This window comes from Hippichthys cyanospilos, chromosome 5 (genome assembly GCF_059441005.1).
Source record: "Hippichthys cyanospilos isolate Australia breed blue-spotted pipefish chromosome 5, RoL_Hcya_1.0, whole genome shotgun sequence".
In the NCBI taxonomy this organism is placed as follows: Eukaryota; Metazoa; Chordata; class Actinopteri; order Syngnathiformes; family Syngnathidae; genus Hippichthys; species Hippichthys cyanospilos.
In genome coordinates this window covers 8,744,875-8,765,330 of record NC_142373.1, presented here as the reverse complement: position 1 = coordinate 8,765,330, position 20,456 = coordinate 8,744,875, and the positions used below count along the sequence as shown (strand labels likewise).

Sequence of the window (20,456 nt, the reverse complement as noted above, 5' to 3'; positions counted from 1 at the left end):
ATCTATCTATCTATCTATCTATCTATCTATCTATCTATCTATCTATCTATCTATCTATCTATCTATCTATCTATCTAGCTATCTATCTATCTATCTATCTATCTATCTATCTATCTATCTATCTATCTATCTATCTATCTATCTATCTATCTATCTATCTATCTATCTATAGCTAACTATGTTTTTGTTCTAAATCCGTGCTAACGTGATACTTGCTATGATTTGTATTAATTTATTTAACAGTGGTGACAGTAATAATAATAATAATAATAATAATAATAATAATAATAGTAAAATAATATTCATATTACAACCAAATAGAAGAATCTAATTCCTGTACTGTCTTTGCATAGCAGGTATCCAACAAAATGAATCAATAAATTCAAAAAGGTTTACTTGTCTATTCTTATTTTTAAAACTCCATAATGGTAATATGTCATGTTTGCTTAGTTCCACACAGTGTCGCTGTCCTAGACAACCTTGAGTTTTTTTCATTTGTACTCGTTGGTCCGCTCAGAGGTCAAAGTTGAGATCATGCGGAAGTGGCTTTTCTTGTGTTCATATGCCACCGCGGGTCGTTGGCTGCCCTCAAAATGATTTAATTGCTTTTTGCCGCGAGATTACCAAATGTGCGACGTTTTTCATTTTTGGTCAAAGGGGGAGTTTTAAGAGCTTCTTTCAAACTACACGGCTCGGGGTTTTAAGGTAAGTGCGCGTCAAGGAAACTATCCATGCTAACTAGGCTAGCCTGTAATAGCCAACATTTACTAGAGACCTCGAAGTACGCAGCGTAGCCGAATTAAAATATTTGTCTCTGTTACCGTTCGCATCATTGCAGATTGTTTTTAATTTGGTGTAAGAAGTGGGATGGCGGATTAAAAAAACAGAAACACCTTTGAATTGAGTCTTTGAAAGCACGCCGTCTTAATTTAGTTGGCTTCAACGTAAGTACTGTACATGAAAATAAGTATATGAATATGTCAGAAAGTTTAGCGCACTACGAAGAGATCCTGCAGCGTTTGCAACGTTCATTGCGCGAGAACATGCAAGTGTGACTGACTGAGGAGTCTAAACTCTGGAGGTGTATCACTTTTCGGGGGGCACGTGAGTTTTTAACGGAGTTTCTGCAGATGACCTTTTCAAATTAGAAATACATATACTGGAACATAAAGCACATGTTGCTGATTTGTCATAGTGTCGCCTTTGCAAAAGTATTGTATTTGTTTTAAATAATTTAATTAAACAAGTACAGCACACCACTCTGTTTTACATGTTTTTTTTCATGCAAAATATCTTTGTGCTGTGGCATTTGGCTGATAAAATAAGGGTGTATACATCATTGAAAGAAATATTGAGAACAATTGATTGAAGGCACCGATTTTCAAGACGAGAATGGCCTCTTGTTGATAAATCTGTATCAGATATTGAAAGAGCTCTATCAGGGGCGCACTCATACAGGGGTTATACATCCAGAGAACTCAGAACTTCTAAAAATACTCCAGTTCCAATGTACATTTTTTTTCTTCATAAAATAGGATTGAAAGTCATCTTGGAGGCTCGTTCAGTAAACAAATCAAACCATAGCCTTAAAAATCCTAAATACCGGATTTTCAACGTTATTCTGAAGTTTCCAACACTAGTAATCATCTCAACTTTCAGTGATGTCTGCCGCAATGACCACCATCGTCCATGACACCACAGAGGCAGTGTGCCTCTCCGCTGAGCACAACATGTACTTGAAGCCCATCGCCAAAATGACCATCAGCGTCACGCTCCCCCAACTTAAGCTGCCGGGAAAAAGTATCTCCAACTGGGAGGTAATGGAGAGGGTAAAAGCTATGGTGGTGCCCGACCAGTTCTCGACTCTGCGGGTCTCTAAGAGCACCATGGACTTCATTCGTTTTGATGGAGAAGTGGAGAACAAAACAGTTGTTAAGAGTCTGTTGAGCCGCCTGGATGGCAAGACCATCAAACTTAGCGGATTTACCGATGTGTTGAAGGCAAGTTATTTTGTCTATGTTGATCAGAATAAATGAAATTTCCGTGTGTTATAAACCTACAGTAATTTCCGTTCAAAGCCATTTTTAAAGTAAAAAAGACTAACCCCTACCAAAAACAAAAAGTTAATCCTGAGAAATAATACAGCATGATTCAGCTTCTTAATTGTTTCCCCAGGTTCGCGCTGTGGAAAACAAAGTGGACTTCCCAACAAGGCACGACTGGGACTCGTTTTTCCGAGACGCCAAAGACATGAATGAAACGCTACCGGGCGAGCGTCCTGACACTATTCACCTGGAGGGGCTCCCGTGCCGCTGGTTCAGCCAGAAACAAGGCGGTTCTCCTGATCGACCCTGTGAGGAGGTCCTCATCGCTGTCTTTCAGGCCTTTGGAAAGGTACCAACTCATTTTTGCATTTTATGTGTGCATTTGCTCTAGCAATGCGGCCGGTGGCTGACAACTTTTGGGGATTTTTTTGAAAAACGTGGAATGGAGCACTTAAAAGGCTAAAAAATACCCCATAACAAGCATTCGTCGCCCCCCAAAAAACAGACTGCTTTTGTACATAATCTATTCTGCAGCCCACGCTGCTTTTTTCACCAATATTGTTCCCTTTGAGTTTGGTTGAGTTTTAGGGCCATTGTCAGCAGGGTCGAAAAAAAAAAAAAAAAAAAAAGAATCTAATTTTTTAGTTACCGTTTCTACAACGCGCCCATACTTTTGCTTTTCATTTTTGGGAAACAAAAATGCATCTGATATTTTGGAAATGACCTTACATAGACCAGAAAATCTTGTCAACTTTGGAAGATTGTACCCTTATTAATAAGAACAATAAATATAGCGTATTTGTTGATTCAGGTGCGAAATGTGGACATTCCCATGCTGGATCCATACAGAGAGGAGATGCTGGACAAGAACTTCAATACTTTTAGTTTTGGGGGTCATCTGAACTTTGAGGCTTATGTGCAGTATCACGAATACTGCGGCTTCACCAAGGCCATGGACACGCTGCGCGGCATGAAGCTGATGCTGAAAGGAGATGACGGAAAGGCCGTGGCCTGCAACATAAAGGTACGCTCCGTCCCCTCGATCGGCAAAGCTTGCACAATTCCACTCGCCTTCTTTCGTTTCTGACGGTCAACTGATTGACCCACGTGCACCCGTTAAACGTCGTTGGTTTTAATGCTGAAATTAATCTAGACCTCTTATGTGAGCCGTGTGGGAGGCCGCAAGCGGAACGCGCAGTTGAGCTGGTTCGGCTCACGGTCCTCGGGCTCCTTTAAAACCTTTTAATGGAATGAGAATCAGAGCTGCTCATGCCGTGTCGGGAGGGAGGCGAATTAAAGAGAGCATTAACGGCCTGTTGCACAAATCTCCACTTGGAGACGAGGGAGGTGATAAGCCTAAGTTACATTTGTTTACTAATAAAGTAGTCACACGTTCCCTTCTGTTTTGCTTGGAGACCTCGGGTGTCATTTTCATTACGTGTGAAATGATAGTATCTGTAAGCGCGCATACTTACCTTTAGTAGCAGTGTCATAGTTAACACTCGTGCCGTGTTTTGATCCTTTTTGAGTCATTTTCTTCCACATCATTCTCACAATTTTAGCCAATGGATGGCACACTCCTCATAGTGTGCTAGCTAAGGGCTCGTGCCATTTTTAACTTTGACATGTTCTCACCATCTCGGTGAAATGTCAGCTCCCTGGGACCTTCTTTCAATGCTTTCTCTTTGATGTAAATGTGTAAATAGTGACCCAATTTTTGGGTAGACGAGTGCAAAATAAAACTGAGGATGTTACGCGAGCTATCTTGTGAATTTGGAACCACAGTTCTCGCTAATGCATTGCAACATTTTGAGTCCTTGCTGTGAAAAGTGCTTTAGAAATGCATTTTACTTATTATTACCAAATAAAATAGTTTTTTACCGTTTCTCAAATATCATATTTGGTTATTCCATATCTATCTGGTCAATTTGATCCATTAAAGTTTTGAGGCACTGCGTGGCAAGTTTAGATACATTACAATTTTTTAAAATTGTCAATTTAAAATAATAAATTTGCTGTCTGTCTTCTGCCCAGGTGACGTTTGACACCACCAAGCATCTGGGAGAGTCAGCTGTGAAGAAGCGACACCAGGAGAGGCTCAAGCTGCAAGAGTTAGAGAAGCAGCGAGAGGAGCAGAAACGGCGGGAGAAGGAAGAAGAAGAGCGGCGTAAAGAGCAGGAGCGGTAAGACACGGTGTTCAAAAATGAAGGCTATTTTGATGTCATTCCAGCAGTTAATGACCCAGGCCAAACGTGCTCTTTTGCAGGAAACAGAAGGAGCAGGAAGAAGAGGAGCGGGAGAGGAAGAAGGAGGAGAAGCTGCGCAAGCGCGAGCAGAAGATCCAGGAGAGAGAAGAGAGGAGGAACTTGAAGAGGGTGAGGAAGCAGCAGGAGGAGGAGCAGAAGAAGCTTCAGATGAAAATCGCCATGGAGGAAAGGAGGCTTCTCCTGGTTCAGCGCAATCTGGAATCCATCCGACTCGTCGCTGAGCTGCTGGCCAGAGCCAAGGTAGGAAGTCCATTCTATAGGTACGACGATCAAATTCATTGATGATTGTTTTTGATCATTCATGAACTCTTTCACTCCCAATCCTCTATAAACACATAGTTTGAAAATCTTTCAATCGCTCACAATGTTTCCACACTTATGACTTGTCCTTTGCTCTCCCTTTCTTGTGTGGCAAATTGCCTCTCCTCTACCCTGGAAGGCGGCCAAACAGCGGCAGCAGGAGAAGGAGCGCGCCGAGCGCGAGGAGCAGGAAAAGCAGGAGAAGGCTCGCCAGGAAGAGGAACGCGCCCGTCGCCAGCACATGGAGGCCTGCCGGCGCAAGCAACAGGAGGAGCTTCTTAAGGTGGAGCTGGAGAAGGAACGGGCCCTGGACCTCCAGCGGCGGGAAAAGGAGCTGAGGGAAAAGTTGCTGTCCAACATGATGAAAAAGGGCAGCGACAAACCTGAGAAACCTCCCGACACGCGGGAGCAAGTCGTGGAGGAGGTCCCCGATCCCGGCAGGGAGAACGCGGCCCTCCCGGCTCAGCTGAACGGAGTGAAGGCCGCCGAGGCCAAAAAGAAACAAGTTCCTGAAATTTCCGGAAAAGATCGAGGGATAAACGAGAGGAAGTTCGGCCAAGATGTGAAGAAGCAGAAAGAGGAGAAAAGGAAAGAGGAGGTGAGGAGCAGATACAGCAAGGAGCGCGGGAGGAATAGCGGGAGACGAAGGAGCGGCAGCCGCCGCAGGAACTCCAGCCGCCACCGGAGGAGCGACAGCCCGCGCCGCCGCGGGAGGCGGAGCCACGGCCACTGGAGCAGGAGCACAAGCTCCAGCCGGGATAGGAGTCGGAGCAGCAGTGGGAGGAGCTACAGCAGGGGGAGGAGCCGCAGGCACGGTCACCGGAGGTACAGCAGAGGCAAGTCCAGGAGCGGCAGCCGGGACAGGAGCAGCTGCGGGCGGCGCTACAGGAGGCGGAGTTACAGTCAAGACAGGAGTCGTACCAGAAGATGAACACATTTCAAGCAGGTTCTGCGTTTCGACTTTCTCGTTTCACATTGCGTTGTTAAAACGGTCCAAATGTGGAATCAGTCCAAGCAGGCCAAAAAAACATTAGAGGACACGCTTAATTATTATTATTTTTTTAAATTTCAACACTCAGCACAGGTTCAGTTCTCGGAGAGTGCCTCCATTACACGATCCCAAGCCCGGACATGAAAGAAATTGTCAAGACGTGTGCCGACCTCACAGGACAACAATAACCAATTTGTGCACTGGCATACAAACAAACATGACATAAAAGTCAATTGGCAAGTGTTTTACAAAAATTCATATTCCTAGGGAACCTAATGTGTTTAGGATTAATCCCAAACAAACTTTGTGACCACTTGTGCTGCAACTCAAGGTTTGGAAAGCTGCTCTTGCAAAAATGTGAACTGACCACTTGAAGACTTGTCTCTGCTGCCTCGAATGTTTTGTTTTTTTGTTTTTGTTTTTTTTAACTCTTCTTTCAAGTTTGTCTTTTGAAGCAGCCCGAGAACGCTCAGGAATTCTGTAATGACTTTTTCAAGTGTTTTGAACGCATCTTGATTCCCCGGAGGATATTTATTTTCTTCTTTTGGGGTGGGGGTTGTTGTTAGTGTGACCAAGTTTCGAGATTTAACGCTCAGAAGAATGGTTGCAATCTAGGCTGATTAAGCAAGCAGCATTTCCCACACAAGAAAAGGAATGTAAAAACTCTCAAACCTTGCCTTCATGCTCACACGGTAGCTTATAAAGGGACTGGAGACGGTGCTTAGTTTCTGCTTTTGTCCAATCTTGTGCCACTTTTACTGGAGCATGTTCACCCCAAAATAACAATAAAATTTCCAGCCTTTGTATGTTTATGTATCATGATTTTGCTTATGATTCCTATGAACTGAAATGTCACGTTTAACTTATTAGCTTTCTGCACTCGGGTCACGAATGGACGCGAGCAAATGTCCAATAGTGTCTACCATGAAATTCTCTGTTGGAGTGTGAGTGAACAAGGGCGCAGTGTATGCGCCCCTGCTCTAATCTGGGTTATCGACGTCTAATCTTCTTAGCCCACTGCTACCATTTCTAGATGGGCACTTTCGTCTGGTTTTGTCTCCACTTGTCCAACGTCTGGCAGGCGCGACGGCTTTTTCCGTAGGACGCGGAACACTGGCATTTTGTGGACCATGGCGGCTCGGAGGATGATGGACTCAACTGAGGCTTACCCTAAGAAAATACTGGAGTATATGGAAGGCTTCCTTGTCTCTAAGGTACCGCAAAATTCCAAGTTGGACATGTCCTGTAGTCTAGGGTACTGTTAAGTGTGCATAGTACAATGTAGTCATTTATTTCAGTTGTTCTGTTCAAAAAGTTGTAACATTTCTGAGATGTTATTTCTTTCAAATTTAATGATTGGAAGTAAAGGTGAATGGAAACACAAAGTCGGTACTTCCCAAATTTGAACCATTCCCAACTAAATTAGGCAGCAGACCATTATTTCGTTTAATTTATTGGGGGGATAAAGATGCACCACCTTGTTTTCAATTGGGTGCTCCTTTAAGTTAATTAATCCATAAAAGATATAAATACGGAAGTACCGTAATCAATTCCGCCTGCAATTGAAATGTCCAAATGAATTTGAACGCACTTCTTTTATCGAAGTATCGCGAGACGAGAAAACTCCGCTTGCTGCTAATCACGAACGGCGAGATTTGCGCCGTATCACAAATCAAATCGCAGCTGCTGTTAAAGAACGTGAGCGTAGTGTTAATTAGAAGCTCATTGTGTAAAATTGCCTCGTAATGTATCGTCTCCTCGACTTCATGACTTTTTTCTTCTCCGAGCCAGACTTTGTTCACGGCATGCGAGCTGGGCGTGTTCGACGCGTTGTCGGGCGCAGGGCGCCCTCTGTCCGCCGAAGACATCAGCCAGGCGGTCGGTGCCAGCTTGGATGGCACCCAGAGGCTGCTGGCGGCCTGTTGCGGCCTTAACCTGCTTGAGGCGCACCAGCAAAATGGACGACGTGAGTGTGAGAAAAAAAACAATAATACATATATATACATTGTTTACAACTCTGGACAGAGCTTCAAACTTTGTTCACACGTTCAAAGGGCAATTGTAAGCCTTGAGTTTGTTGCCAGCGTTTAAGTAGTTCGGGTGTAAATTTTAGCCATGTTTCTTATAGCTCCGGACAGCCGATGGAGGAGTGTGCATCGCTGCATTTACCGTAATGCCCCTTAAGCTCCCATGGGCGCATGCGAAAAATTAAGACTCGACTTTACTGCAATTTGAATTTTTTTTCCTTGATTATATGCCATTTTAGAGAACATATAGGGGACATTTAGGAGCACTTGGTGTCACCTTTTTTTTTTGCCTTGCAGGTGCAATTTTTAATGTTAAAAATACATATTTTTCCTCCGCATAAATGCTCAAGCGATGCCTTGATGTGTACAAATAACCGTGACGTAGTCACAGCAACAGCCTTAATAAGCCTATTTATATTGTCATTTTCAAGAAACTTTGAACTTCATCTCATTAGTTCAATTTGAATTCTAGATATATTCTATATATTGAATATCTATATCTGCCAATGACATAATCAGTCCTGGCACCCCTCACCATTTCTTTTATTCCACGTACCCCCCCCCCATCCCCAAGCTCATGAATGTCAAAAAGGTGTTTGAATACCCGCAGGAACTCATTTGCAATCAGCTCCTATGTTTTAGTGTCTTACAGTAATACAGAAGAGGCCAGCCTCTATCTGACCCGCTCTGGTCCGACAACCCTCTACCACTCCATCCAATACAGCTCCAGAACAATCTACCTCTGCTGGCATTACCTGACTGATGCTGTCAGGTCAGTAAACATTACTTTTACACCTCAGGGCATCTACGTTTTATAAGTTATAAATGTGGTGGCATGGGGATGATTTAAAGTTATTTTAGTTACAAGCATAAACAAGATGCATCATTTTCAAATCAGAACATCATATATTGTTTTATGTCACAGAGAGGGGAAAAATCAATATGAGAAAGCCTTCGGGGTCAGCTCGAAAGACTTGTTTCAGGCTCTCTACAGGTAAGATTCATCTCTTGATTTGATGTGTGTTGAATAACCCAAAGCAATGCATTGCACACACTCTTTATAATCCTAAGAGTGCATTCATACTGTGGGCGGGGATGTGTGTTCATCAAATTCAAATCAACATGGCATTGATTGTAGGGGATTGCAATTTTCAAATTGCAAAGGCTGCAATTTGCGGGTAGGGGACCTGCTTCTTTTCACTTGTTTGGCTCAGCTTGATTTTTTTCTGTGTCTATGTATATTTCATGTGTTTGTTTGAATTGTTTCTAGATTAGGGATTTAGACGGACAATTTACCTTTACATATTGTTTTATTATATGTTTATGTACTGGCTAAATTCTTTTAAGTGATACAACGCGGGTGACAGTCGATCACAGCTCACCTGTTTTCTTGGTGTGGTCGTGTGATATTTGTAAACGAAGCTGTGATTGGATTGGAAGTTGGAGAAAAAAAAAAAAAAAAGACCACAAATGATTTTGTAAATTAACAAATTGCAATTGAAATATGTTTTCTTTTGGCACTAGCTGTTTATTTTTCTAGCCCTTAAAAATGAAAAAAACAAATCTTATACAGTACTCCAATTCTAAATTGCGCATATTTGACCATAACTTTTTCTGCTGCAGGTTTATTTAGGCCAACCCCCCCCCCCCCCCCCCCCCCCCCACACACACACACACACACACACACACACACACACACAGTTTTTCTTCCTTTTAAGTCAGACCAGTCAAAAAATAGCTATTTCATTTAGGAAAAAACAAAACGACTTTTACTACATGGATTTTCATTTATGACCATCTCTATTGCAGGTTTACCTCACTACTTTTCTTGATGTTTTTCCTCCTTCTATAATGGAACACACAAAACATGTCAGTTTCATGTATTGAGTTCTTTCAACAAAAAGAAATAAAGTAAACGGGACAAAAGTAAAAACACCGTCTTTTTTTTTAAGCTGATCACTGCATTAAACTACACTATCACCGTATTGTAGTTGTTTCGTAAAATCCCCACGCAGAGCGTCCGATCATTACAGCGTTCAAAAAGAATATGACAACGCCATCCATCCTCGGAATGATGAATTTGTAATTCTCTGCTAATTGATGGAAAACGAAATATCAACACCTGCTCACAATGGCGAAATGAGAAGCTGCGGTTGTTTGTCGCCGCTGATTTCCCCCGAGAATACGAGGGGAAATTAGCGCAGGAAACAAGCGCGGAAGTCATTGAGGGCTTTCTTGGAGCGGCAACAGAATGATTCAAAGCTGGCTGCATGACTCACACACTTGTTTACTCCTTGCCATTTAACCAGCCGCATAATGCACCTGAATAATTCAGTCAAGTCTGGAATACGGCTTGAATTCTAACACTGGAAAGCTCACATTTAGAAACCTTTGGAAATTCTCGTGCCAAAAGACTGATGTTTTTTGCAAAGCCTTTTATCCCCTTTACTCACTCGCTGCCGTTGACGGATAGAGATGTCAAAGATCCATTTTTACTGGGGGTTGCAGTGAATGATTCTACGTGTCACAATACGTCACTGGTATATATGTCGAAGAATAAAAATGTATAATTTGCTGTACATCTGGAGCTTGATTTGCCATTTTAGGAAGACCGTTTAACTCATTCAGTACCAAAAGATCTGTTTTTACAGGGCTGGTGGTGAATGAGTTCAAGGGGAAGTCCACCCAAAGGTTGTTTTTTCACCATCAAATAGTGTATGCGCCCCACACTAGTCTAAACATCACATCGATTAATATTGCATTCGCGCATTATGAATTAAGCAGCAAAATTCACCCATTTTTATCCACCTACCAGAGCAGACATTTTGCCACTTGCTGCCGGATAAAAATGACATCACGGTTGCGCAGGGATCAGATGGCGACCAATCATGGCTCACCTGCTATCCAAGTTTGGGTCATGTGACATTTGAGCTGGGCTGCGATTGTTTTTGTCTTTTTTACCTGAGCAACTGTGATGTGATTTTCAGTCGACCGCAAGTGGCAAATCAGCTGCCACTGAAATGGATAATACTGTATTATGTCACAGGTATTGTTTTAAAGAAAAAAGTTGACTTTTTCTTGAAAAGAAAAAAAAGAGCTCTGAACCGAATCATTTTAATATCCACTCTGTTAAGTCATCTGCTGTAATTATGCAAAACATCATGATAAAACATTACCAAAATGACAAGCGACAGGTCATTGTTTGGCCCCAGAGTCATTTGGCTCGTTCCCATCTGTGCTAATCCGAGTCCAGAACGGCAGGATTCAAACGTCGAGTCACTTTCAAAGTTCTTTCGGAGGTCAGTGTGTCATCCAAAGTTTGCTTGTGTATCAAACTCTTTGACTCCGCTCAAGTTTGGACCCTCGCAAGTCCAGAATAGAAGACGCTTTGATGTGTGTGAGTGTGTGTCCCGCGGCATGATAAAGTGCTGTGTGATGAGGTGGAGATTTCTCAGAACAGCAGCAGTCACCACAGGCTCTTCTATGTCGCAGCACCCTGTCGCTCCCCAAACACACACGATAGGTTGCCATAGGGTGTGGTATTTTTGCTGTGCAAGAATCACTTCTTAGCTCCAAAACATTTCTGAAAGATACGCAACAGTAAATAACAGGAAATTGCCTTTGTGTTTAGGTCCGACGAGGAGATGGTGAAGTTCATGCAGCTAATGAATTCCATATGGAACATCTGCGGTCGGGATGTGCTCACGGCCTTCGACCTTTCGCCTTTCAAGGTCGTGTGCGACCTCGGAGGTAAGCGCGCGGGGGTGTTTTGTTCATCGCCGTCGAGCCATTTCCAGTGAGGTCGCCGGTTCGCGGCCATTAACGTTTCAGACTGTCGGTGTCCTGCGTTAAGTGAGAGACAGCCGGCCGAGGTTCGCATCCATATTCATGTTGTCCCGTCACACTTGACGGAGACCTCTGTTAGGTACACAAATGGCCTTCATGACAGTTTTGTGACATGAGAGGTTAGCGTTAGGATTTAAGTTCATGTGACACACTTGAACACCTTTCATAAGTTATCCTAAGTCAGAAGTTACTGTTTGGATGCCGTAAGGCGAAAAAAGAGGGGCCCAAAATATTTGCGGTGCACGTTGTACGCTGAGAAACACATACATAAAAAATAAATAAATAAATAGAGAGAGAGAGAGAGAGAGAGAGAGAGAGAGAGAGAGAGAGACAGAGAGATGATATAGTGTATAAATATTATACTATCCCTATATTTTAGGCAAGGCTTCCTGTGATATTGTTTTGCTCTTCTGATTTTTGTTGTGTTTGTTGGCTATTTTATTTTTAATTTTTGTTTTAATTTTTAATATTTTTACTTTAGGCTAGTTTAGGCTAAGGAGCCTATGAAGTTTATCTGTGTCTGTTTAGTAATTGACCTATTCCTCACCAACAAACATTTTTGGGGTGACTTTCAGATTTCCACATCTTAAATCACCTTCCTATTAAAATTCATCGATATGTAATATTAATGTTGTTAAACCTTTGTACTCTATCATCCTGACGGTTTTTTTTCAATTATTTTAATAGTCAATTATTTCTAAGCAAGCGATACAAACTGTGTGCTATACCTGAAATAGCCACACAGGGGCGCTGTGAAGTCACCAAAATAGGGAAACGCGCACACGCAGAGGACATCCTCAGTGCAGCTCCGTGTGTTCATATTTCTGCATAATGAGGGTGCGCCTTCACCAAAATAATTGCGTATGGACAGCAGGGGTGCGAAGGGCGTGACCACAGTGTCCCATTAAGTCTTCGTCTCTCACCCAACATCTGTTACGTCTGTGCACACCTGCTGCTCAGCTCCTCCGGCTGTCCGTCTGTCCAACTTTGTGCCAAGCAGCAGAGATGGATTGTGAATCCGCTGTCGCAGCATACATCATTGATATAATGAATAACACCAATTATAATGATAATATTAGAATGGCGCTTTTCACACTTTTTCATTTGATTGCTTATAATTATGGCTCATATGCGGTTCTCATGCAAATATGACTTTACTAGTTTGTTAGCATAGCTTATTAGCTATTGTGAGACTACAGCAGAGGGTATAAAACCTAGAACCATGGGGCAGATCTGGGCTACGAGGAAGTTTAAGCCGCCCCGCAAGAGGATTTTGCGAAGCGTAAATAATAATAAATAGGACCAAACTAATTATTCTGCTGTTCATATACACAAAAATGTGAACTTTTACGAGCAATACCGAGATGAGCACAGCAACTTACTGGCCTAATTGACCACGCTTGTGCATAATTGTTTCCTAATTGCTTTATAGACACAAAGTGGAACATTAAAATAGCATTAATGTTAGCATTAACATCTAGCTTTGGGTAAAACCCTTCGATTGCCCCAAAATAGATACACAATGGACCGGGGTCGCCATCTATGCCGTGACCAGACAGTGGGGTTTGGTCCGCGTTGTGTTATAAACAATCATTTGACGTGACGTCTTCTTTGCGAGTTTTCAACCTCTCCCGCCATTTATCTCATCACGTGGGCCCCCACCCAGTGTCAAAAATGAGACACGACAGCACCATTTTATTCAGTTGAATTTTCTTTGCTCTTCACTGTACACCTTGAAAAGAAGTTGTGCAACCACATGTTTTGATATTTATATCTGGATATTTGTGGTTCATTGTATTTATTTATTTAGACTTATATTTTAGTTAATCTTTTATTGTGTTAAATACAAAACATTTATTTTATGAACAGATAGCAAAAAAGCGATCATCAAAAGTTTCAGTTCATTTCGTGTATTTAAGGAAAAACGTGAAATTGAAAACGTTGTTTCCAAAAAGGAAGTTATTTTGCTTCATTTCATCAATGTTCATCAATGTTCTTTGTTAACACATATTAAACATCATAAATGTACATATATAATTGGCGCTAATTTTATTTAAGTTATTTAACTGTGACTTCGCCAGCTCGTCCCACTTGAGAATACATTTTCCCCATGTGGTCCTTGAGCTAAAATGGGCTACAGCGTATTCATGATAAATTCATGGAACAAGGGACTGTTTTCCCAACGTTTTGCATTAGAAAGTGTGCAAAATCGAGCCGGCTAAACGCTGTACGCCCCGTTACAGGTTGCGGTTACTCCTACTACTCCTACCAGAGCCTTTAGAACAGCAGTTTTATCACCCACACTAATCTTGACACCTCAACTCTGTGAGATGGTCTCATCAAATATTTGAGAGGCAGACAACAAGACATAAAGCGCGCAGGAACAGACACAAAGCTCACATAAAAGGAGGTCGTTAGCAAACTGACTCATCCAGGTCAGTTTGGGACTCATATGTTGTGATGTTGCGTTGAGCTCGGTTTTACTCCCCCCGCGTTGCGCTTTGATTTTCATCCTCGCCTGACCTCTGTTTGATGTGAGGGCCAATGTTTATGCCTGCGCGTGTGGCAAAACACAAAATAGTTAGAATATTGGCAGACACGTTCGATTTATTACAAAAAAAATACTGCACACAATACACAAAAGGGTTGTGCCATCTAGAACAAACACAGACACACCGCACACACTGTTTTGTCAAAATGAGATCATTTGATCCTGTTTTCCACCTCACTGCTTTTCTGTCCATCAAATTCATGCCATTTTTTTGCTGTCTCTTTCTTTTAGATTGAGCTTGATTTTACAAAATGATGACAATAATAGCCCCGCCTGAGCTCTGTTGTGTGCGTTTTCTAACCTCCTGATTCACAATGTGCTATGACAGGAGAGATGGCAAATCCAGGTCCATGAAGTCAAAACCTTGCCACAGTTTGGCTTCTACTCAACTGGTTTAAGGGAACTTGTTTACAAGCTGGTGGACATAGTCTGACCGTCAACACGCATAGGAAAAAAATACATAATAATAACTGTGTAACAATAACAAATAAAATATGTATCTATAGAAAGACGTAAGGACCATTTTGGTAAAAGTATGGTAAAAATAAATAGCACATACGTATATGCAAGGTAATGAGGAAAATTAGGATTTTTTTTTCATACTTTTAAGCTGTATACCATCAAAACTTGCAAGCCATGTCAACATGTATTTTAAGCATATGAAAAATGTGGATGGCTGGCTACAAATGGCCCCCGGGCTGTAGTTAGCATATCTCTGTGGTAGGCCATAGTTTTCACCAAAAATGCCAGAACTTTTATCCATAAACAGTTCATATTACAGTGCTTTTAAACAACTGTAACAGTATGAAATTTGGACAATAAAAGGGGACGTCAACCCAAAGGTTTTTATGACCATAATAACCTGCAAAATCCACCCGTTTTAATCTGTCTCAGCCGGTGGCCGTTTTGCTACTTGCACTCAACTAAAAATGACATGACAGTTTCACGGCAATCACAGCTCACCTTTTGAAAGTCCCACGACTAAAGTCACGAAACACGTGAGCCGTGATTTTCCATTGCCCGACCCCTTGAGCAAGTCTGACGTCGTTTTCAGTCAACGGCAAGTGGCCAGCCTGTGAGATTGATTGAAACAAAATTGAACAAAAAAATCGACCGTTACAATAATCATTAGTTGCAGCCCTACATGAGATGTATCAATCACGGTAAAATATTGCAAGATGATGGGCTAGTGGCTATCACGTTTGCCCCAAAGTCTAGAGGTTCTGGATTCGAATCCCAACTGGCTTTCCTGCATTTGTTATCCGTGAACTGCAACATTCCATACTCAGATGTATGCATAGAAAACGAACGCCTGAGAGGCCTGGCAAAAGTAAGCCTCTTATTACCTAGTCATTTATGGAACCGAATCTATACATTTTCCATGCGGGGAATTAAACGGGGGCTTCTACTGCCTAATGTAAGCAGATGCGTAGTTCATTTTATTGCCAATGCATGTGAGGTGCTTTAGCTTGAACGATTCTACTCAAACAGAGCGGCGCTGGCTTTGTTTGTATACGAATCGTCTGTCTCTCCGTCACTCCAAATTCAGTTCAATTTGCTCTGCTTTATCGGCATGAATGTTTGCTGAACCGTGTCCCTCAGGCTGCAGTACACAACTGAATACAAATCATGCAATAATAAATAATAATGGCGACATACCTGCGAGCATCTGTTCCGCTCGACTGGCATTATTTGTCCATTTGTGAGTGATTTCCTACCATTTTAATTACGGTCGCGTGTCTTCATGCTGCACTGCCTCAAAGTAATTCCGTGTGTTCCCATTCTCGTCCAAGGCTGCAGCGGAGCCTTGGCAAAGCGCTGCACGTCTGCTTACCCGGAGTGCGCCGTGACCATCTTTGACCTCCCAAAGGTGGTGCGGACATCCAGGGAACATTTTGTCAAGGAGGCTGACCGCAAGATAAGCTTCATTGAAGGTAACTTCGTTATCGCTCCGGCAAAATACTTCTCGCCGAACGCGCACTGCGCCACTTGCAGTCGCACTCTTCGTCATTCGTTTACAATTCTTCGGTTGAGAGCGCGATACCTAATCATTTTCCAAACCGTGACGTGAAATTGTCACTATCTCTTTGAAATTAAGCACGTCTCGTGCCTTTGGCTTCCTTTCGTTTATCATACTGCGAAAAATATCTTGAAATCATATTTCACGCACACACACACATATATATGTATATGGTGGTATTTATTCTTTTTCGACTTTTATAACAAGAGGAGTCGGGGGGAAAACATCTGAACCTGCTCAATATCCACAAACAGATATAAAGCTTTTAGTGTTGAAAGTAAAAGGAAAAAAAAGCATTCCTCCTCATGAAAGAAAAAAAAAAATCCATGTGTGTCTACTGACCGTAGGTGACTTCTTCAAAGACTCCTTGCCAGAGGCAGATCTCTACATCCTCGCCAGGATCCTCCACGACTGGACGGATGAGCGTTGCGTAGAACTGCTCGGTCGAGTTCACAGAGCTTGCAAAGCAGGTTGGTAAATATCAGCCGGTTGAATGCTGAAAATGTGTTTGCTGCCTTGACCTTTAACAAGCGCGCGGAGCTACGCCAAAACCTAATCATTTATCATCTGTGATAAATCGGAGAACCAGTCCATCATTTTTCGCTGAAATTGTTCAGGAGCGCATATTTATTCATATCCCGCCAAGTGAAAAGAACGTACGCTGTTAACGTAATGGCAATGGTAGGAATAAAATAACGTCCACATTAAATGGGATTCACCTTCCACGGACGGAACGCGACCTCACGTACCAATTCGATGGCTCGTGCAGGAGGTGCTGTGTTGCTGGTGGAAGCCTTGCTCCACGAGGACGGCCGCGGCCCGCTCACAGCGCAGCTCTACTCCCTGAACATGTTGGTGCAGACGGAAGGTCGAGAAAGAACAGGGCCCCAGTACGCCGCCCTGCTGGCTGCTGCCGGGTTCACCGGCGTTCAGTACAGACTCACGGGCAAAATCTATGATGCGGTTCTGGGCCTTAAAGAAGCGTGAGCTTGAAGGTACCTCATTTTTTTTGGCGGGTTATTCGCATGAGTACCAGGAAGTAGTGTTTGATACTCGCACTTTTTTTCATTAAAAAGTCTTCTTCCATGTCATTGTCAGTGTCGCTCCCGCATTAAGCGCGCTGTCTGTGTGCGCACCGAAACATTCAGCAAGAGGATGGTTTTGTTTTTATATATATATATATATATATATATATATATATATATATATATATACACACTATGGATTTTTTTTTCTTCTGGCGGAAAATGTATGTATTGTCGGATAAAATATCAAAGGAATCAAAATGGAGTGTCATCTCATTTTTAATTGGTCTGAATAAGTGCGAATATTTAGTGAGAGTCAAAAAAATCCATTTCCCCACCTGAGAATTGATGCTTGTCCCGAAGATATCTCAATATGGACCCCATCTACAATTCTATGTCGTTTCCTTTGAAGATTGCCTTTGTTTTCAATTATAGATGGGTTACGGTATGTTCAAATATATATATTTTTAGCTAATACCTTCACCTCATTTGATAACCCCGCGTTGCTATTTCCACATCAGCCAATCAGCTCCCTCCCCGCCTTTGCGTTTTCCCCAGCTGTGTCATTTCTGTGTAATTAGTGTCATTTAGTTCAGCTCTCGCTCAAACCCAAGAGACTTTCAATGTATGTGTGCTTTTTTTCCATTTTAATTAATATCGCATGTTCTTGCATTGCTGCTGGGGTTTGGAGATTTGTGAAATCATTACAATAACGCTATAGTGCCCGACTTGATTCTGTTTGAATTTCGACCGCTGCGCTTAGTCAACGCTTACGTTTAAGCAACTTCCAAAGAAGGGCAAACTTAATCATTTAAACTATATTTTAAATCCCGTCTGAACCTCTTATCATTCTCACATTATAGGCGTTTTTTTTTTTTTTTTTTTTTTAATAATTCTCATCATTTTGTTTCAATAGCACACCAGAACAGAAGTCTAATTAGCATACCAACTATAATTCTTGCAGAGTGTTGCATGAAGGATCATCCATAGGTGAGGATTAGTTTTAATGTGACAGTCAGGGTGGTTGGATTTGCCGTCTGCTCTTTCCATCATTTGCTTCATAAAGATCAAGAGATTTCCATCGAAGTTATAAATATTTCACAGTAAGAGCTTCGGCTTTTCACGGAATTTCGTCCGGTAACGATTTCTCTGTATTCTTGAAGCACAATCTTATCATAATAAATGCGAGAGAAGGAACGGACAGATTCCCATTTCCATCATAATAATTTTTGAGAAATAGAACAGGGAAAATGTAAGCTCACAGCTTGCGCTGCAGCTTTAATTACAGAGCCATCGCCGATTTTACAAAAATGTTGCGCCAAAATGAAGAAAATCCATCTCGCTATCCAGTTTCCAACTCTTTACATAGCAGAATCAGATGTACTGCATAATGTCGTATATACTATATTTACTCAACCTGAACTAGAAGCACAACCGTTTGAATACCGAGGCAGAATTGACAGAATGATGTCAGCAAAGCGCCACGCTATTCTGCTTTACTTTTGCGGGAGATCGTTCGTATTCCGTCATGCGGCAAAGGGAAAGCATCAACTCTGCCGCAAAACGGTGAAATAGCCCACGAATCTTATCGGGGCACGAAAAGAGCCGTCAAACGTGAACTTTTTGGCACAACCTGATTGGAATCAACCTTCAGAGTTGATCACGGTGAGGCATCCCCGCTCTGTATTCAGTGGAGCGCAAACGCGGCCTCTCCTCCTCTTTCTCACGATAATTATGAATTAATCAGACCTCCGAGCGCCGCAAATGAGAACGATGTCAAATCCGCGAGGGCAGCCTTACAAAGAGTCAACGTAATGAGCGAGGAAGGAGTTCTGAGGCTGCCGACACTTTGACCTGTGCGGAGACTGGCCCATAGAACAAATTGACACTAATGGCCGCGTGTGCTGTACGTATGTGGCGCGTTAAACTCGGATTCGGATCTTTTTCTTTCTTTTGCTCGCCTTTCCTGAGATTTGCTCAGTTGTTTCAAAGAAGGTCTTAAATGAATCCCCGTTTGAATTATTGAACTCATCTTAAATACTTTATCACGTTTAAGCCCTCATTCACAATGGGAGCGGATTAGCAAAAGCGAGTCCTTCTCTCCCCCAAAAGGTTGGAACGTTGACGGCCTCTGGTCCGCAGCCTTCCCGATTTGTAATTGACTTGTAAAAACAACCCATTCGGTAAGCCAAACAGCCCTTTTCCCAGAGTGGGAGCCAATTTCATTTGACTTGGTCTTGGTCTTTATCATATCATGAAGTATGGATCATCCTGGATCGTTCTTATAGTGAATCGCATTTTACATGTAAATTGCTGAATTTGTTCCAAGCTCAAAATAAACGCTAGACAGTATTACATTTTATAAGATTGTACCTTACCTTTCAAAAATGCGATGTTCAGTAGATGTCAGGCAAATGCCGGAAAAAATGGCTGTAAACCATCATTTTACTTCCACTTGAACTTTATTTGATAAATAAAAACTGAAAACATTGACAAATTTTCAGTGCTGTAAGATGGCCTGCTTGCTTCTTTCCCGCTGTGGTCAATGATTTAGACCCGGGTCCATGTCTTTTCCTTCACGGGAGTCTTTTCCTTTGTCTTAATGTCACACAGCTATTGTAGCGTGGGCCTCGGCTTCAAACTGAGCAGGCTTTCCGGACGCTTCTAAAAGCGAGAACGATACAAAAATAGGGAACTGTTATTTTTCGTGCGCTGAGGATGCAGCGCCTCCTTCAATCTCACTGAAGTTAAACCAGAGAAACGTAGAATCCCGAAAATAACTCTGATGGCTCGGGGTCAGCTCAAGCGGGTGACCTCTGATGCATTTTTAAGCCGTCGTGCCGCTTTCGGTCTTCTGGGCGCAACACAGAGAGGAATCTGTAAATGTATTATTCAATGGCGAACCATCTTGTGTAATTGGTACAACGCAACGTAGTTCCCTTCGTACATGTATCCTCCAGGATGAAGATGAAAAGCAGAGAACAAAAAGTCTCATGAGTATTATGACACACGGTGCCACGTGCGCCGTGTGTATTTTGTACTGAGGTGGCACTCACCTGTCTGTGTACGTGTGAGAGGACAACACACTTTGAGGACGCGCTAAATCGCTTCCGGAAGTCGCGCGCCCTGCCTCACACCCTCCAGCGCTTTAAGATAACAACTTTGGGCCGTTTCAGGGAACACTTTTTGGAGAGTCACATTAATGCAAGCTCTCGGCTTTTTGCAAAAATTCTAAAAACAAAAACGACAATGAAAATAACAAAAGAACCCGCGCTAAAAGTGCAATATATTTCAGACCGTGAAGCGCAGTGAAAAACCTTCCACTCATTCAATCCCAAAGACATGTTTTTATTGATTGATTTTGTAAGAATTCAGACATTCGAT

At 42.3% G+C, this 20,456-nt stretch overlaps 3 protein-coding genes and 1 long non-coding RNA gene across 11 annotated transcripts in view; 2 read left to right on the top strand and 2 right to left on the bottom strand.

The window, feature by feature from the left end:
* Nucleotides 1–542: 542 nt before the first annotated feature.
* Nucleotides 543–6,419, top strand: akap17a (A-kinase anchoring protein 17A). Its single transcript, XM_088414208.1, has 7 exons — nt 543–705; nt 1,660–2,000; nt 2,176–2,394; nt 2,857–3,069; nt 4,080–4,228; nt 4,312–4,552; nt 4,752–6,419. Exons 2-7 carry the CDS (start codon nt 1,662–1,664, stop codon nt 5,541–5,543), a joined length of 1,953 nt encoding a protein of 650 aa, XP_088270334.1. The 5' UTR covers nt 543–705; nt 1,660–1,661; the 3' UTR covers nt 5,544–6,419.
* Nucleotides 6,420–6,636: 217 nt separating this feature from the next.
* Nucleotides 6,637–20,456, top strand: part of asmt (acetylserotonin O-methyltransferase) — a 64,091-nt gene continuing 50,271 nt past the window's right edge. Inside the window, exons 1-8 of one of the 2 annotated variants that reach the window (XM_088414391.1) lie at nt 6,637–6,817; nt 7,395–7,569; nt 8,273–8,402; nt 8,556–8,624; nt 11,262–11,380; nt 15,821–15,961; nt 16,395–16,517; nt 16,817–17,042. In XM_088414391.1, coding sequence (XP_088270517.1) covers nt 6,734–6,817; nt 7,395–7,569; nt 8,273–8,402; nt 8,556–8,624; nt 11,262–11,380; nt 15,821–15,961; nt 16,395–16,517; nt 16,817–17,034 — 1,059 coding nt within the window. In that variant the 5' untranslated portion in view covers nt 6,637–6,733 and the 3' untranslated portion in view covers nt 17,035–17,042. Of the gene's footprint in view, nt 6,818–7,394; nt 7,576–8,272; nt 8,403–8,555; nt 8,625–11,261; nt 11,381–15,820; nt 15,962–16,394; nt 16,518–16,816; nt 17,134–20,456 lie in introns of those variants that run through there. The other variant, XM_088414390.1, reaches the window with a different exon arrangement.
* Nucleotides 10,778–16,893, bottom strand: LOC148423361 (uncharacterized). 3 transcript variants are annotated; one of them, XR_015865555.1, is made up of 5 exons: nt 16,797–16,893; nt 16,390–16,505; nt 14,991–15,100; nt 12,400–14,030; nt 10,778–11,213 (listed from the first exon to the last, which is right to left on the bottom strand). It is a non-coding gene; the product is annotated as an uncharacterized LOC148423361 (long non-coding RNA). The 3 variants fall into 3 exon arrangements; XR_015865554.1 differs by lacking the exon at nt 10,778–11,213 and having other exon boundaries at nt 11,837–14,030; XR_015865556.1 differs by lacking the exons at nt 10,778–11,213; nt 16,390–16,505; nt 16,797–16,893 and adding an exon at nt 15,687–16,259 and having other exon boundaries at nt 11,837–14,030.
* The window catches only part of LOC148423360 (polyprenol dehydrogenase-like), a 51,198-nt gene continuing 50,263 nt past the window's right edge, over nt 19,522–20,456 (bottom strand). For all 5 annotated transcript variants that reach the window (XM_088414395.1, XM_088414396.1, XM_088414394.1 and 2 more), the window contains exon 8: nt 19,522–19,736. In XM_088414395.1, the coding sequence (XP_088270521.1) occupies nt 19,709–19,736 (28 nt within the window). In that variant the 3' untranslated portion in view covers nt 19,522–19,708. The remainder of the gene's footprint in view (nt 19,737–20,456) is intronic.

Excerpts from the sequence above, each read along its gene's own strand:
- akap17a (XM_088414208.1), top strand. The coding sequence starts at position 1,662 with ATGTCTGCCGCAATGACCACCATCGTCCATGACACCACAGAGGCAGTG. Across the intron at positions 3,070-4,079 it reads CCGTGGCCTGCAACATAAAG|GTGACGTTTGACACCACCAA; the intron begins GTACGCTCCGTC and ends TCTTCTGCCCAG. Across the intron at positions 4,553-4,751 it reads AGCTGCTGGCCAGAGCCAAG|GCGGCCAAACAGCGGCAGCA; the intron begins GTAGGAAGTCCA and ends CTACCCTGGAAG.